At 45.2% G+C, this 15,606-nt stretch overlaps 1 protein-coding gene across 1 annotated transcript in view; it reads right to left on the reverse strand.

Annotated features, from left to right (window-relative positions):
- Window positions 1-15,606, reverse strand: part of dnah9l (dynein, axonemal, heavy polypeptide 9 like) — a 49,161-nt gene that overhangs the window by 3,987 nt on the left and 29,568 nt on the right. Inside the window, exons 48-87 of the mRNA XM_086205078.1 lie at window positions 15,420-15,593; window positions 15,138-15,342; window positions 14,015-14,180; window positions 13,830-13,932; window positions 12,931-13,068; window positions 12,722-12,823; window positions 12,469-12,630; window positions 12,258-12,341; window positions 11,790-11,899; window positions 11,490-11,652; window positions 11,231-11,354; window positions 10,214-10,356; window positions 9,981-10,142; window positions 9,845-9,904; window positions 9,594-9,767; window positions 9,361-9,507; window positions 9,101-9,214; window positions 8,773-8,916; window positions 7,581-7,763; window positions 7,181-7,282; window positions 6,953-7,087; window positions 6,643-6,816; window positions 6,280-6,412; window positions 6,098-6,200; window positions 5,909-6,031; window positions 5,617-5,821; window positions 5,190-5,354; window positions 4,467-4,607; window positions 3,787-3,957; window positions 3,598-3,720; window positions 3,293-3,486; window positions 3,048-3,196; window positions 2,708-2,835; window positions 2,423-2,560; window positions 2,257-2,346; window positions 1,976-2,167; window positions 1,731-1,850; window positions 753-812; window positions 483-665; window positions 224-406 (exon numbers count right to left, since the gene is read on the reverse strand). Coding sequence (XP_086061204.1) covers window positions 224-406; window positions 483-665; window positions 753-812; window positions 1,731-1,850; window positions 1,976-2,167; window positions 2,257-2,346; window positions 2,423-2,560; window positions 2,708-2,835; window positions 3,048-3,196; window positions 3,293-3,486; window positions 3,598-3,720; window positions 3,787-3,957; window positions 4,467-4,607; window positions 5,190-5,354; window positions 5,617-5,821; window positions 5,909-6,031; window positions 6,098-6,200; window positions 6,280-6,412; window positions 6,643-6,816; window positions 6,953-7,087; window positions 7,181-7,282; window positions 7,581-7,763; window positions 8,773-8,916; window positions 9,101-9,214; window positions 9,361-9,507; window positions 9,594-9,767; window positions 9,845-9,904; window positions 9,981-10,142; window positions 10,214-10,356; window positions 11,231-11,354; window positions 11,490-11,652; window positions 11,790-11,899; window positions 12,258-12,341; window positions 12,469-12,630; window positions 12,722-12,823; window positions 12,931-13,068; window positions 13,830-13,932; window positions 14,015-14,180; window positions 15,138-15,342; window positions 15,420-15,593 — 5,670 coding nt within the window. The remainder of the gene's footprint in view (window positions 1-223; window positions 407-482; window positions 666-752; window positions 813-1,730; window positions 1,851-1,975; window positions 2,168-2,256; window positions 2,347-2,422; window positions 2,561-2,707; window positions 2,836-3,047; window positions 3,197-3,292; window positions 3,487-3,597; window positions 3,721-3,786; window positions 3,958-4,466; window positions 4,608-5,189; window positions 5,355-5,616; window positions 5,822-5,908; window positions 6,032-6,097; window positions 6,201-6,279; window positions 6,413-6,642; window positions 6,817-6,952; window positions 7,088-7,180; window positions 7,283-7,580; window positions 7,764-8,772; window positions 8,917-9,100; window positions 9,215-9,360; window positions 9,508-9,593; window positions 9,768-9,844; window positions 9,905-9,980; window positions 10,143-10,213; window positions 10,357-11,230; window positions 11,355-11,489; window positions 11,653-11,789; window positions 11,900-12,257; window positions 12,342-12,468; window positions 12,631-12,721; window positions 12,824-12,930; window positions 13,069-13,829; window positions 13,933-14,014; window positions 14,181-15,137; window positions 15,343-15,419; window positions 15,594-15,606) is intronic.

The following is a 15,606-nucleotide window of genomic DNA, read 5'->3' on the forward strand; positions in this document are numbered from 1 at the left end:
CGACCATCAAGAGAGAAAGAAATATTGTGTAGCCCAGTGTAACACCTTTGATGGAGCTGAACAGGGACGATTGCCAAAGACTGACTTTTGCTTGTTCTGTTCATAAGAACCTTGCACTGTCAAAGCTTCTTCTCACCTCTACCATGTGACAAAGAGGTTGCCATCATGCCAGAGACAATGTTTCCACGTATACAAACACAGGCACACACACGTATGGGCATACTTTGAGTCCCAGGTCCAGCTCCTTGAGTGAGCGTCGTATCTCAGAGATGAGTGTGTTCATACGTTCACACTCCTGGAAGCAGACCAGGATATACGGCGACCTTTCAGCGGTCTTGGAGGTGATGTCGGACATGTTGTACTCCTCCGGTAGCTTCTCCAGCACCTCATCCAAGATAGTTTTCACCTGATGGAGGATTGATTGAGCTGGTAGTTTAATGACGTTAAGCTCTACACTCATCTGAATCTGCTGCCACGGGTACCTTCTCCTCCAGGGTCTGGGAGGCCCCCTCCCCCATCACAGCATCAGGAGACTGCAGCTCCAGCAGGGTGTGGAAGAGGTTATCTGACGTCACAGTCAAGAACTCGATTTCTGCGTTGGGGTGCAGCCCGTAATGAACAGGGCTCTCGTGGGGCAGCATCTCATCTACAAAATCGTGGTAGCCCTGGACCCAAAATTCACACAGAGGCACCCAGGAGTTAATCAGAGGAGTTAAACAAATTCATCCGGATTAAGGAATGTCATTAGTTACCTGGTAATCCAGATTAGAGGGAACTACAAATCCAGGAGCAAGCGCAAGCTTCCGGTCAAACTGTAGAAAACAAAATTAAAAAAAACAAAAACGGTTTGGTTGAGAATTTAGGCATTTTGTATTGTCTCTCTACCTAAGGTGCCATCTTCATTTCTATATACTCCCTCGTTGTGTTTTGTAGTGAAGTGAATGTAGTTCGTTACTTTGTTTTATTTTGATAAATCAGTCCATTGTTTGTCATTTATTATCTCTTCCCTGTCTTTTTCCTGTGATCACACTTCTTTTAACCAGTCTTCATTTCAGTCTTTTGTCAGGTCTTTTTTTCAGCTCTGAGAACATTACAGTTTTTTTCCACTTCCGTCTCGCCCTTTGCTTCATCCCTCAGTGCAGGGTTTTTCCAGGTCTGAGATGGTGGACTTCCCCTCAGAATCAACCCGGAATAAGGCACCTCCCCTCAGCCCTCTTTACAGTTCAGTTTCTGGATGACTACATAGGACCATCATTATGTTATTCCATCCCATAGACAGTCAACTATTTAGCCAAGCTAGCCTGATACCACTGTTTTACATAACTTCAGCCAATACATGAAAGCAATCTGTGCTGAGTCATTTATAAGGCTGCTCTACATGATGTCCTTCGATAATTTCTTTCACCTCCAGTCACAGAGCCTCCCCTGAACCTGTCTGGATCCCCTCTGGAGAAACACGTCCCACACTTTGAAAACTGTATCTCTGTACTTTGTTGGTGTTTTAAACATAAATGTCTTGAGTTCAGGCCACTTCTTGGTCATTTCTGCATTTGGGTCCACCTGCCGTCACTGACCCCGGCATGTGACTACATCATGACCATATACTTCAGCTTGCATGTGAAATATCGGCAGTAAAACTGTCGGTTGAATTCTCAGCCTAAGATGTCCCAGGTTGTGTCTGGCAGCCACAGCTGAGCGAGTGGATCCCCTTCAGGCTGGTGAACACACACCTGGTTGGGCTGCATGTATTCCTCCAGGTAGGTTCTGCAGAGTCTTCGGTCCCAGTCGTCAGTGATGTGTCCTCCATACATGATCTCGCCAAACAGATACCTCAGGTCCTCCCATGGCACCTTCATCATCATCAGAGTGAGGATACGAATAAACAGAATCTCTTCATCAACGCGCAGAGGCACAACACCAACATGCTTACCAATTTTGCAGCAAGTCATGCAGCCACGCTAACAACACAACCCACCTGTGCATTTGCCTCCAGGTAGTTGTAGAGGACATTGACTGATATGGTCAGATCTCCGGTATTGAAGGGGTACTTCCTGTTCCAGCCCTGTGGTCCGAACTTCCTCCTCTCAGCCACGCACGCATGAAAGTAACAGAGGGAGAAGAGGATGGTCTTAAACTCCTGCTCACGGCTGCACTGGTCCATGATGTCCTGCACAGGGATCCAGAAACGAATACATGAATGAATGAACGAATGAACGGACTGCACTGCTAGTTAAATCACAGTGGAGGCACGCTGACCTGGTCAAAGTTATCCAGAGCCGCATGTAAATTAGCATGCATGCCTGTAGGAGGTTCGTTTGTGATCTTGATGGCGTTTTCCAGAATGCCCTGGACAAAAAGATCAATGTGGTAGCACTGTATAGAACTTTAGAGCGCTAGAGGTGCAGGTGCACTACATCTGTACCTGTGGAATGATGTGTTCCTGAGAGGTCGGTGCAGGCTCGGCGCTCATAAACACTCGGTAGTCAGGATGGCTGCCGCAACAGCAGCGCTCAAGCAGCTTCTCCAGTGAACCCAGCCAGCGAGCGACCAGGTGGATGTTCTACAGGGAGACCAATGGAAGCACAAGCACACAATCCATTACAGAGCAGGAGATGACATTGTGTAATATGGTGGTAAATGTGGTAGCATTAATTACATTTTGCAGAGAACTAGCATCATATCTGGACTTCAGAGTAAACCCACAGACCTGCAATATAACCCAGTGGCCCTCCTTGGAAGCCTTTTCCATGGCAACCTCAGCCACAGCTTCCTGGCCCTGGCCCAACGACACGTTGTGCAGCTTCCCAAGGTCAATGGTGAAGCCCAGCTTCCTTCCTGGCAACAAGAGAGGAGTCAGTTTTAGTATTTTTTAAATTGGAGCACAGCAGAAATCTCAGCTTGTCATTTAAGAAAGTTAATTCCAACCTACAAAAATATTCGTTAATTTCCCCCCGTATTTACTAAAATTGCTTCTGCATTTTGTAACAAGGAGGAAAATAATTTGCACCATTTAAAAAGAACAGTTATGAATGCTTTGTGTGCAGTACCCAGTGACTCCACATCTTTAAGGGGGTCCACTCCGGGGGACAGGATGAAGAACATGGGCGAAGCTGGACCACTTTCTCTGAAGGACTTTGCAAATTCGGTTTTCCGACCCTCGGTGTATTTGACCCCCAACTTCTCCTCCACAAAGTTCCTGTGATATGCCGGATGACAGAGCAGGACAAGAACACGGCTTAAAATAAGTAACTGAAACTAGAAGAGGACCATGTTGGAGTTAAAGGCTCCTCACCTCAGAGCGTAGGTCATGCGGTCCGGTCTCAGAGCTCTCATCATGATCAGTTTTTGCAGGGAACTCTTAGTCTTCCACTCCTGAGGAAACTTCTCTTTCTCTGGACACTCAGACTCCACCAGCTTCTTCCAGCGTTTAGGAGACCCTTCGATGTCCCGGTCCAGACCACGGAACTCATCGGTGAAACTCATCACCTGGGTGAAGACACACACGCACACAGCGGGGTGGTGATGGACTGTATGAGCCTAAAACATCCTATGTCAATGAATGTGTTAGACGGTGTGTGTGTGTTTGTGTGTGTGCACCTTGATGGCACTCCACGCTGAGTTGGACAGAAAGTCCAGAGGGCTGATGTAGCTGTGGTCAATGTTAAACCGTAGCAGGAAGTTAAGCTCTCGCGCGTCAATCTCCTTACACATCAGGAGCAGCTGGAAAGAGGGAGAACACGGTGAAGAACGAAATCGACACTCTCTGTCACACACACACCTACACACCTGGAAGGCTAGCTGTGCCGTAAAGGTGAGCTTGTCCCTCTCAAATAGTCCCCTGCTGATGTAGTTGAAGGTGGAGAAGGTAACACAGTCTATGAGCGTGTTCACTCGGCTCGTCACGTCCTGACAGGCCTCGGCCATCTCCACCGCTTTGTGGAAAACCACGTTAAAGGCCTGGGCACAAATGGAAGAAGGTATTCAAGAGGAATGTTTAATAGGGGTCATGACATTCAATTAAAAAATAAAAGCAGTGGTACAGGGTCCATTCATACATATTTTTACAAATACATTTCCATGATGTTGCCACACATTGGAGGATTTTTTTTATGACTATTAAGTCTCTGAAACATAGTTTGACAAATGAAAAAATTAAAGAGGAACCCAGGAATCCTTACATTTAGCTAACAATGGTTTGCTGCATGAACACGTATTAAAGTTCATCAATATCAACCTTTCTTCGTTGATCTAAGCAAATTTTGGACTTTGTTGTCCAGGTATTCCATGACCGCATGAACCCTTTTTAAAGCATTGAAAGACAGGCTGCAGTTTGTGTATTGCGTCATCACATTGCTACATCATACTGTACAAAAGGTACACAGGCGACACACCCCCCCCCCAAAAAAACCCCCCAAACAAACACACAAAAATAACAGGTTTTGATTGAGTGGCTACTGTCTGGTTACCTTGAGGCTGAACTGGTACATGGGGTTGATCTTGTTGAGATCATTCATGATGAAATAGAGCAGAGACGCTCGGACAGCAACGGGACGATAATGTTCTCTGGCTTCGTTTATCTTCACCTCATTAACTTTAGCTTCCAGGACCTGAGAGATGAGCAATGGAGAGCAAAAAGGAGGCAAAAAGAGGAGAACAGACACAGAACATGACTATTATTTTCAGGCTTTAGAGAGCATCATTTGTAAGGGAATACTTTTATCCGAGCAAGCTAGTGGCAGTCTGTCATGTCTTGTAATACCACTTGGGGCAATAGTGAGTCACTATCATGTTGAGGCTGTGTGGCTCAGATCTCTTCCTGGCGCTCGTCGCCACAGGCTGGTGTGTCACTAAATCATGTAAAGCTGCAGTTGCACCAGAGGTCTTTGCTGATGCCCATGGAGTCACTCCACAACACTCTTCACCTGGCAGCGGCGGGAAAACTGGGCGATCACAAACTGAGGGGGCAGCTGTCCACACCAGTAGAACGATGGGCTGCAACAATCTCAAACTTTTAGAAACTAACAAAAGCTTGTGATCATAGGTGAGTGCTGGAATGTAAATCAACTGGTAAACCCAGAGCTTCAGCCTCAGCCAAGGTAATAATTGGTAATATGCTGCCCCCTATTGCTCGTTGAGACCAGCTTCAAATTCTACGTTTCACAATAAAACTTGAACGTTTACTCGGTCACCTTCATCTCAATCTCAGCAGCAGTGTGCTTAGTGGTTTCCAGCTTCTCTACCAGCATGTTGTCACCCAGGAAGTTACTCTCAGCAGCAGACAGCCTGGTCAGCAGCTCGTCCTCCAGGAGCTTCAGCTCGATCTTAAACAGGTTCTGCTGTTTGGTCAGTTCACTCTGCAGGTATTTGATACAAATAACCAGCAGTTACAGTTTTATACAGTTCAATGATTTAAGGGAGGTAGCAACAACTGCTAGAACATTGCCAGCACTGCTGGGATAAAAAGAAGCTAGTAAAAAAACAGGGAGACAGACAGACAAACCAAAACTGAGTAGCAGAAAGCAGCTTAAAGGGGGAAAATGGCGGTCTACCAGTGAAAAGGAGTTCCTATATTTTGGCTTAAAGTGTTGGTAGAAATGGAATAATTCAAAACCTCACCTTGAGGTGTTCAAGGTCAGGCCTCTCTTGGTTGACCACCTGAGCCAGGAGCTGGTCCTCCAGCCCGTCCCTGGTCACAGTAAAGTTAATGAGGGTGGTCTGGGCTTGAATCTCTGGCTTATAGTGAGGATTGGCCAATTTAGTGTGGAGGATCAGTCTGAAGCCCGGATGGAAGAAACACTCCTTGTCTCCCACCTTAATGCAACTGTGAGAGTCCAGGACGTGAGAAATAATCAAATATATCTTGTCTTTGTGTGTGTGTGTGTGTGTGTGTGTGTGTGTGTGCTGTTACCTGCCCTTCTTGATGGTGTGTCGTCCCAGAAGAGGGTCAATGACAGGGTCAATGGTCTCCTCTAGGTTTTCAATGAGGACGGTGTCTCCTGCTACTACAGCTTGTTCGATCACGTCCACATAGCTGAGGCAACGCGAAGCATGTCAGCACCTAAAAACAGCCAACTGTAGATGTTCTAAGGACACTCACCCTTTCTGACCCAGACTGACCACTTTGAGGCTGCCGCCATAGCGACTCTTGATCCACTTGATGCCCTGCAGTTGGGGGTCAATGAGGAGGGGCCAGCGCTCACCTGAACAACACACACCACCCTGCTTGAACGTGTTCTGTCTGAGAAATGCTGGTGAAGTATATCTAAAGCCACTGCTCACAGTTAGTAAGGATGGTTGCGTTCTGAGTTGACATTTTATCTCCTGGCAGGCCTTCGTTGTTCCACTGGGCGATTGTGGCATCATCAGTCAGCATGGACACAGGATCTAAGCCCACTGACATGGGAATAGGTATCTAGAAGAGGGGCAGCACACGCGCGCACACACACACACACACACACACACACACACACACACACACACACACACACACACACACACACACAATGTTCTTTAGTAAAGTTCAAGGGAGGATGAGGGAGAAGGCGGGAGGCCAAGATGGACTGAACTATGTTTCAATTCAAATCTGAAAACATTCCTGTATTTCAAAAAATGTTTTTAATTTTCAGTTAATCTTTTTGTGACCTTCTGGCTGTGCAGGAATGGCATCCAGAGGTTGTCGAGCAACTCTCTCCTGTATTTTTTGGAGAAGGAGCCGGCATAAGAGATGAAGCCTGCTGTTAAAAGGACGTCCCCACAAAGAGTTTCCTCCTGCTCATGGTACTGAGCCACTGAGTGGGCCCAGCGAACGTTTTCACTCTGAGACAGACACAGATGGACAGTAAAATACACAGAGGAATGCAGTATCTCATCATTTCAGTACAGCAAATCTTGCAGTCAGTGCACAGGGAATGGTCTTGTATCAGTTTGATCTCTCTGGTGTAACTTTGCCCACCTCCAGCCCTTTAACCAGCCTGTTGGCGAGCTCTATTGTCTTGTTAGTGCGATTGACTTCATCCTGGAAACGCAGTTTTTCTGATGTGGCTGTCTGAAATGCGGTGGTGAGAGCTTCCAGGCTACTATCCAGCTCCTGAAACAGAAAAAAAAAGAAATATGATAACGACAACAATCCAAAAATTATACCAAATAAATAAAAATAACCATGATAACAAAAAAGACTCACGGCCAGTTTCTTCCTGATGGCCTCTAGTTTCTCAGCAGCTTCTGCCAGGTCAGCGTTGGCCTGTGACAGACACATCCTCTTCATCTCCACCTCGCAGAACACCTGCAAACGAATCACGCACACAATGAATTTAGAGAAAACCTGTCAGTCATAGTGATGACATCCCAAGAAACACTGAAATTTACAGTCAGGAGTGTTTTAGAAAAGACGGAGGAGAGGAACTGTACTTACAAAAATCTATCCGTGTCAGCATGGGAATTGGAGAAAAAGGAAATGACCTGTCAATCAAAAGAAAACTAAGGACTGTACAACGTCTCAAGCTGACTGTCAATACATCTGACAGCTGGTGTGTGTGTGTGTGTGTGTGTGTGTGTGCATGCACACAAGCGTGTTTGTGTACCTCATGGAAGCGAATGATGTTGATCACCCAGGAGCAGAGGCCCGCAGCAGCCGAGGACTTTTGACGCACAAATTCAGGGTTGAACTCTGGATCACTCAGGTACTCGTCTCTCACAACCTTCACAATGGCCTCTGGGATTCGCTCTTTGTCGAAGTTCACCAGTGCTTGCAGGAAGTCATCCACCTGGATGCAAACATGTTAGCGCGTGCGTGTGTGTGTGTGTGTGTGTGTGTGTGTGTGTGTGTGTGTGTGTGTGCACGCCAGCATGCTTGAATTTAATAAAATGGCAAAATGGCATCACATCAAGGGCGGCACGGTGGTGCAGTGGTCAGCACTGTCATCTCACAGCAAGAAGTTACAGGGTTCTAGCCCCGGCTCCAGCACGGGGTCTTTCTGTGTGAGTCTCCATGTTCTCCCTGTTCCTGTGTGGGTTCTCTCTGGTACTCCAGGTTCCTCCCACAGTCCAAAGACATCAAGAGAGGACGAGGCTGATTGATACTCTAAATTGACTGTAGGTGTGACTGTGAGTGTGAATGGTTGTCTGTCTCTATGTGTTGGTCCTGTGATGGACTGGTGACCTGTCCAGGGTGAACCCTGCCTCTCGCCCTAAGGCTGCGATAGGCTCCAGCCCCCCCGTGACCCTTAATAGGATAAGCGGAAGAAAATGGATGGATGGCATCACATCACTTTCACTGCTTCTCAGGAAGCTAAATTGTGATTGAGGTTTGCCAAGTGGCATCAGATAAACTGACAGATTTAATTTTCTATTTGATAAATAAATTAACAAAAAGCAGAAAACTATTAAAGTTAAAATAATAATTCAAAAATATGTTATATGTGTAAGACTCATTAAAAATTAAAGACATTTCATGTCTTTATTGTTGAATACTAGTACTGCTACAACTACTATTACTACTACTGCTGCTAAAACTACTACTACTAGTAATAACAATTATTATGTGTTAGATACACTGTGCTGTCAAAGTTTTGCAGTGTCTTGCAAAACTTTAAAATTCTTTTTTAAATTCTACTTTTTTATTTCTTCACGTGATTAAATAAAACACTCAAGACACATTTATAACCCAAAGGAAAAAAATTCTAAAGCCATATATCTAATATTATATTATTATTATTATTGATTACTATTATTATGAATCAGAGAACTCCAACCAGACGTGGTGTCTTGCATCACCTTGCTCATGACCACCTTGGAGGCCTTCCAGCTGCGATCTTTTGGGATGCGTCCCTGAGGAGCCAGCAGGACCAGAACAGCTGCTGAGACATTGGTGACGATAGCTGGAGGGTTGGGGAATGTCCTCAGCTCTGTAAGGTTCAACTGGACACACAAACACACACACACACACACAAACACAAACACACACACACACACACACACACACACACACACACAGGCGCGCAAAGGGCATCATGCTCTCTTAACAACATAAAATCGTGTCGAGATTTTGTGTGAGTGCACGTGTGTGTGAGTGTGTGAGCGTTGTGTGTTGTGTGTGATTTACCCTGTTGAGTGTGTTGAGAGCTGTGTTGGCGGCCTGCAGGGCGGGTTCAGCCTTGGCCAGGTCCTTCTCTGTTTCTTGCTGCTGTTTGGTAACTTCAGCTTTGATTGCTTCCACCTAAGGGGCCGAAATCACGATGTCATCTATATACTGTATAGTATGTTCTGCATGTGCTGTATGTACTGTCATGCAATAACCTCCCCTCCCTGTCACCACAGCTAGCTCTCTCATACTTGAACTGGTGTGGAAACACCCAGTCCTACCCTCTGCTCCTCAGCGTCGGCCACAGCCCTCTCCTGGTTCAGCTTGTCTGTCTGTTGTCCTATTTTAGCGATGAGAGCCTCGATGTCTGTGTTCCTCTGCCACAGCTCAACCTCCTGCAAGGCCAGCTTTGCTTTCAGGTCCTCCACCTGGGAAGAAAACAGATGGACAACAAAGACTGAGACGGATCAGTTCAAAGTGACAGCAGTGACAGATGGCAGCCATCCTGTCTGACCTGTGAGGCGGTGGACTGGAGTTTCTGCAGGCCGTTCTCTAATCTCTCCATCTTCTGGCTCAACTCCATGCGTTTTTTGCCCAGCAGGTTGCCGTACAGCTTCATAAACTCCAGGAAACTCTTCGGGGTGGTGTAGTTAAAGTGCTTCTCGTTCTGCTGGTACTTGACACTCACCTGGAAGACAGAGGAAATGAGATCAAATGAGAAGTCTGGAGCAGTTATTACCCATGGTGCTTTGCTGAAACACTTACTTCATTGACACTGGTGTGGGCGTAGGAGATGAACTCACTGATAGATGCTCTCACGTTTGGCTGCAGGGGACATAGAGGAATTATGGGAACAGAGCAAAAGAAGGAAGAGATGAATACTTGATGAATATGTTGCCACCTCCAGTCCAGGGATCCGCTCTATGAAAGTGGAGCTAACAGACTCTAGGGCCAGCTGAGGCCACGGGTGGAACCAGTCTATCGCTGTACAGTTCACCAGAGCCGGAAACTTCCGTGCACGTGTCCGCAGTGTGAATCCAACTGGGGAGAAACATAAAACCACCTGCAGAAGGCAGAGGATGGTGGCGTCATAAAGAATTTGGCTTCGTATCAATAACAAAACAGGTTCCAGACCTTGAGCTGCCTTCGTATCCGCTCAATAAAGAAGCTCCAGCAGTTGTCTCTGCTATCGACGAGTCCTAAACCTCTCAGCTCCATACGGATAGACGTCACGATCACCTCCGCTTCTTCATCGCTGAACAGGTCGGGAATATCCCCTGAAGAACACAAAAAAGGCGTGATTGTTGACTGTGCGTGTTCTTAAATCTCCCTCCGGGCAACTCCTACAGTACAATGTTTGAGTGAGAATGAAGCGTTTGACATGAGAAGGCTGTTTTAACATTCACTGATCTTTGTGAAATCTCTTTTAAAAAGGCTTGTGAGGCTAAACAAGTGGAAAACAACAGTAGTTATAAAATAAAGAAGGATCGTATAAACCTTTCATTGAAACACACTGCGGCGCAGCGCGTGTCAAGTTTTGAAAGTGTGCTTTTGGCTGCCGTTTCCCTGAGTGTGTATTGGATTTGCATGGACGGATTCACATCATCTCTATCTTTGTCAACATCTAATTTACTCTCTCAGTTACTGAAATTTGTCAGAGATTACTTTAATGTGAGCGAGTGTAGTACAGACAGGACCACAGACAGGTTTTTTTTTTTTTTTTCGATTTCCTGCTCACTGACAGACATTTGACTTCTCGATAACTCAGATGAAATATATTTTTGTTTAAGCAAAATGTTTATTATCGTCTTAAAATTGTTCCTGCTTACCCATGAAGTGCTTCCACCGGCCAGCTCAAACAGGCAATTAATCAAAATCATCCATGCACCGTCTCAAATTAACGTGTCTCACAAGTCGATGGAAGTGAAGCCACACGTGTCTGACCAGTGTACAATATGTCTTCTTCTTACTTCATTTCAAAATATAGCTGAGAAATGACCTCAATAGAGGGAAGAAGCATGTTTGAAGGTCATTTTAATGCTCTTAAAAAGGAATGTGCTGATTGGATTTGTTAATGGTGTCTAATGGAGAAATTGTTTGCTTTCTCCTCTGAGATAATCAATCGTCCTTGATCGAATTGTGTAACCAAACCTGAAGCCAGCATATCATTGATGAGCACCAGGAAGCGTTCATCTGGAATCTGGGCGTCTGTATGAAGGAACACGGTGCCGATATTCTTCACTCCCACTTTTATATATAACGCTGCAATGTCACTCTGGAGACGACAGGATGCAGAGAAGGGACATTAAGAGGACAAAACTTAAATATTTTGAATGACAGAGGAGAGAATAGTCAAACCTCGGAGTGTTCCGTGTGTGTGTGTGTGTGTTTGTGTATGTGCGTGTGTTACCTTGAGGTCATTGATGCCGTAGCCTTTACGCAGTGTGATCTGGAAAACTTCAAGCATGCTGAGGAAGGCAGCCAGGCGACACAGACTCTGCTTCCCACTGCCCCCGACACCCACCAGCAGGGCGTTACCATAGGGGGCTTCCAGGATGCGACTGATACGACACCTAAACACACAAACACCACAAATAAAAGCGTTTATTAGTACTTTGTGGTTTACATACTGTATGTGCTCATATGAATAGATCCTCCGTCTGCGTATAAACCAATGGCGTTTGAGTGTGTGTGTGTGTGTGTGTCTTACACATGCTGGATGGCTTCTTCAAACAGAACTAGGTTCATGACGGCGTGCAGCTCATTATAATGCTCCAGAGCGTCAGCCAGCGTCTTCTGGAGTTTCTCCCAGTCGGAAGCCTGACAAGATGAGCAAATAAACAAGCAAATGAAGTTGGCGCTCATGTGTGAGGGCTATCCACTCTGCGTTAAATTCCAGATACTGTAATGAAATCAAGTTCTTATCGAGAGTTGAGTCAATTAACTTTCAATTCACACCCAATATAGAAAAGAATAGTAATGAGTTCGCTAATGATCCTCATTTAGTGCCTGACAGATTAGAAATGACAGCAGCATTTGTACCATACGGCTGCGAGAGCTTGAAATAATCCACATAACTAAACTGATTAAATTCAGGGATCCATATGAGCGTGGATCGTACAGAATAGATGGAAGCTTGAAAGGGGCACTGTGGAGCATGAAATACGTGTGTAAATACCTGGTGATAGCGAGGTTCTCCCACACCCACAGCAAAGTGACAGTACACCAGAGGCTGGTGAATGAAAATGGACTCATCTATTCCCTGGAACAAGAGATGTGACTCAACAAAGCACCTTGGTGCTACATGTAAACTGCCATTCACTTAGAGGAAATAGAATATTCTTTAAGCAGCATGGCATTTTTGGATCACTATGTTTCTTATTTGATACCTCAAAATATCTCTTGCCGGTGTCCAGCAGGATTTTATTAAAGAGCTCCACGTCTTTCTCTTCCATCAGTTTGTCCGAGTAGACCCTGGAGCTCTCATGGAGCCACAGATGAACCAGGTCCATTGGGTATCGGATGCACTCAGGCAAGGCAAACAGGATTCCCTAAGCACCAGGACGGGGTCTGGGTTATTTAGCCATTCATCGATGATTTACTGTCCAATAAAACCTGTAAATATGGAGCGTTGTTTGTCACCTGGAAGATGTTGGAAAGGTCTCGCAGGTTGAAGATGTAGTGGAAGCGTATCGCCGTAGGGAGGAAGTTCTGACTGATTTTCTGATGCAGACATATCGCTGCCTGCACGAGCAAAACCAACATGGAGGAACAGAGAGAGATGGAGCTACCGTTCTCAGGGCCAATGTGTTCTTGGAGCAAAGAGTGAAGTTTAAGTTAGACAAATGCACCTGTATGAGGGTTCCAACTGAGCGGGAGACCCCATAACTGAATCCTCCTTGAAGGAAGTGAGCTGACAGGATGCTGGAGAAGATGGTGGCTAATGCGTCAGCACCAGGGAAATGTACTGCAAAGACTGAGAAATGCCTCTGTAATGGAAACAGGGTGGGGGTGGGGGTGTCATACCATTGGAATCCGTCTGCCTCTTCACATAGACGTTTAGTTAGCTGATGATTTCATGGATGCCGAGGGAGAATCCCATTGTATCTCTGGTTTAGGCTTGTTTATTATTTCTATGCTCAAATTACCTCGTGCCTGATCAACAGAACAGATACTCCTGGTCAAATATGACTCCACTTCATGTCAAAGTTGCTCAACCAAATTAAACTGAATTAAAGTATTCCAGTAGTTGCGATTAAAACTAATTCATTATTCAAAATTGCACTTAAAAAACCTTTTTTAATATCAATACATTGCTGTGACATTGAATTTACACAACCTTGTACCTCGCTGAAACGTTCTTGTTTTTCATGTTTAATTATATATTACAGTGTTACAGGAGCACGACCTCAGCATAATTAATGTATGAATGCATTTGTGACAATTATCAAAAGTGGGGAACATGAATCCCAGCTTAACAATTCAGTCTAACCCCGACCCCCCAATCCCCCCCCATCCATCTTTGCAGTGGCCCGCAGAGTTAACATGAACATCATTACTAAATGGTTACTAGACTCTTAATTCAGTGTTAACTCACAATTAATTCAGCATGTAGTAACTGTTGTAATTGTATACTCCCCTGCTTCACGCTAAAAACGTAACAAAACATGACAAAATTCATAGAAATTGAAAAACAGACATGCATGCATGTACAGTATGCGTGTATAAGCACCAGATGGCGTGTGTGTACCTGTAGTCGGGGGTTTATAGAGAAGCTTCCAGCTGTTGGGTTCATACAAGTGATGTACTGGCAGTTATGTATCTCCTTCAGTACCAGCCGTTGTCTGTCGTACCTAAAGACATGTATTTGATTAAAATCCCCGGTTTAGCAGATCCTGGGATCAGTATTCACATAGACAGACTCAGTACATTTACCAGTGGTTGTAGTCCAGGTGCTGACGTATGAGAGTGTGTGGCTGCACGGTCCCGTACACGTCTACCTCAGGCATGTTGAGGTCATCTACGAAGTAGATGAGTCTCTTGGCGGTGGGAGGAGCATATTTGCGGCCAGCTTTCTTCTCCAGAGGTTTCTCCAGGACGCCTGAGGACCAAATATCACATAAGAGTTCAGGAAAAACACAAGAGACACTGAAAGTGGGTGAAAAGTCAGGAGGTCTTTCATAGTTCAGCTTGAATGTCAAAGATCATATAGTTACAATGAAGCTTATACAATAATAAGTGAGTGTTAAGCATATTTAATAATAGGAAGAGCAAAGCCATGTTAATTGCTATATTATGGTGATGTCATGTGCCTGCGCGCACAGGATGTTTTTATGAACATGCGCAGAATAAATGGTCTCTGTTCTTCCCTGACCAACGAGAGATGGTGGTGATCGGTCTTTTCTCTCCCGTGAACATAGCAGCTCGGAAGGGCTGGCTTACCACTTTGGCGACTGACATAATTGGACGAAGGGAGGAATGTCTAACCCTACAGTGAGGATTCAAACAATACCTTGTAATACATGGAACGCATAGAACACTATGATGTTTGTCACCTGACTCTCTGGTTAACATGTTTGGTGAGGGATTTTCTGTATAACGGCTTTTAGATGTGAAAAATGTCCCACGTGTCACAACATCAGGACCTTCTACAAAGATACCTGAAACACTGTGTGCGGTACCTGATGCAGTATCTGAGACATCTCGGGTATCAAATGTATCATTGACATGCAGCATCATGAAGAAAATATTGAGAGAATAACAGATAAAGTAACAGTCAGAACAATGTGATGGCTTTTGCTTCCATCAGACAAAAAGAAGTTCAAAGAACATGAACACCTATGACAGGAGGAAAAGTTCTTTAGAGTGGACAGTTGATGAGAATTCCTTTTTTTTTCTCCAGCTGCAGTATTAGGAGTTACCCAGAATTCCACAGGGCAGATGAAGCAAATCAAATCCTAACATTTTTTTTTAAATGCCTGTGATTTTGAACCTTGAAATTGTGTCTGACATGTTAAATCAAAGGGAGAGAGAGACCGAAATGTGCGCTCCATCTTACGCTGCAGCATCGCTGAGGTGGTGTAGTAGTTGAAGGGCACTTTAGCCACCATGTAATCCTCCTTCAGTTTTGCCACCTTATCAGACACCAGAATGGTCTTCCCCACTCCAGCGTTTCCCACTAACATGACCGGTTTGCCTCTCTGGAGCAGCAGGTCCATGAAATAGGTCAGACAGACGGTCTCAGGGGTGTGGACCAACACCGTCTGAAAAAGATATCACATGACCTGCCTTAGAGAGGCTTGATCGCCACAGTAACACTGCCACTATTACTAGTAAATACCTGTAATGGAACGTCAGGCTCCAGTTCAAAAGGCACTATCTTCTCACACCAAGGAGTAAATTTTTTCGTTTCAGAGTCTATGAAGTAGTCAAAGACGGTTCCCTGAGAGGGGAACTTCACCGCTCTCATTTCTTTACACCACCAGCGGCTGAATTCAGCACGGTAATCATTCAGCTAGACCGTGAAA

Source organism: Aulostomus chinensis, chromosome 5 (genome assembly GCF_037954235.1).
Source record: "Aulostomus chinensis isolate RoL2024-O1b breed Wild chromosome 5, RoL_Achi_v1.0, whole genome shotgun sequence".
Classification (NCBI taxonomy): Eukaryota; Metazoa; Chordata; class Actinopteri; order Syngnathiformes; family Aulostomidae; genus Aulostomus; species Aulostomus chinensis.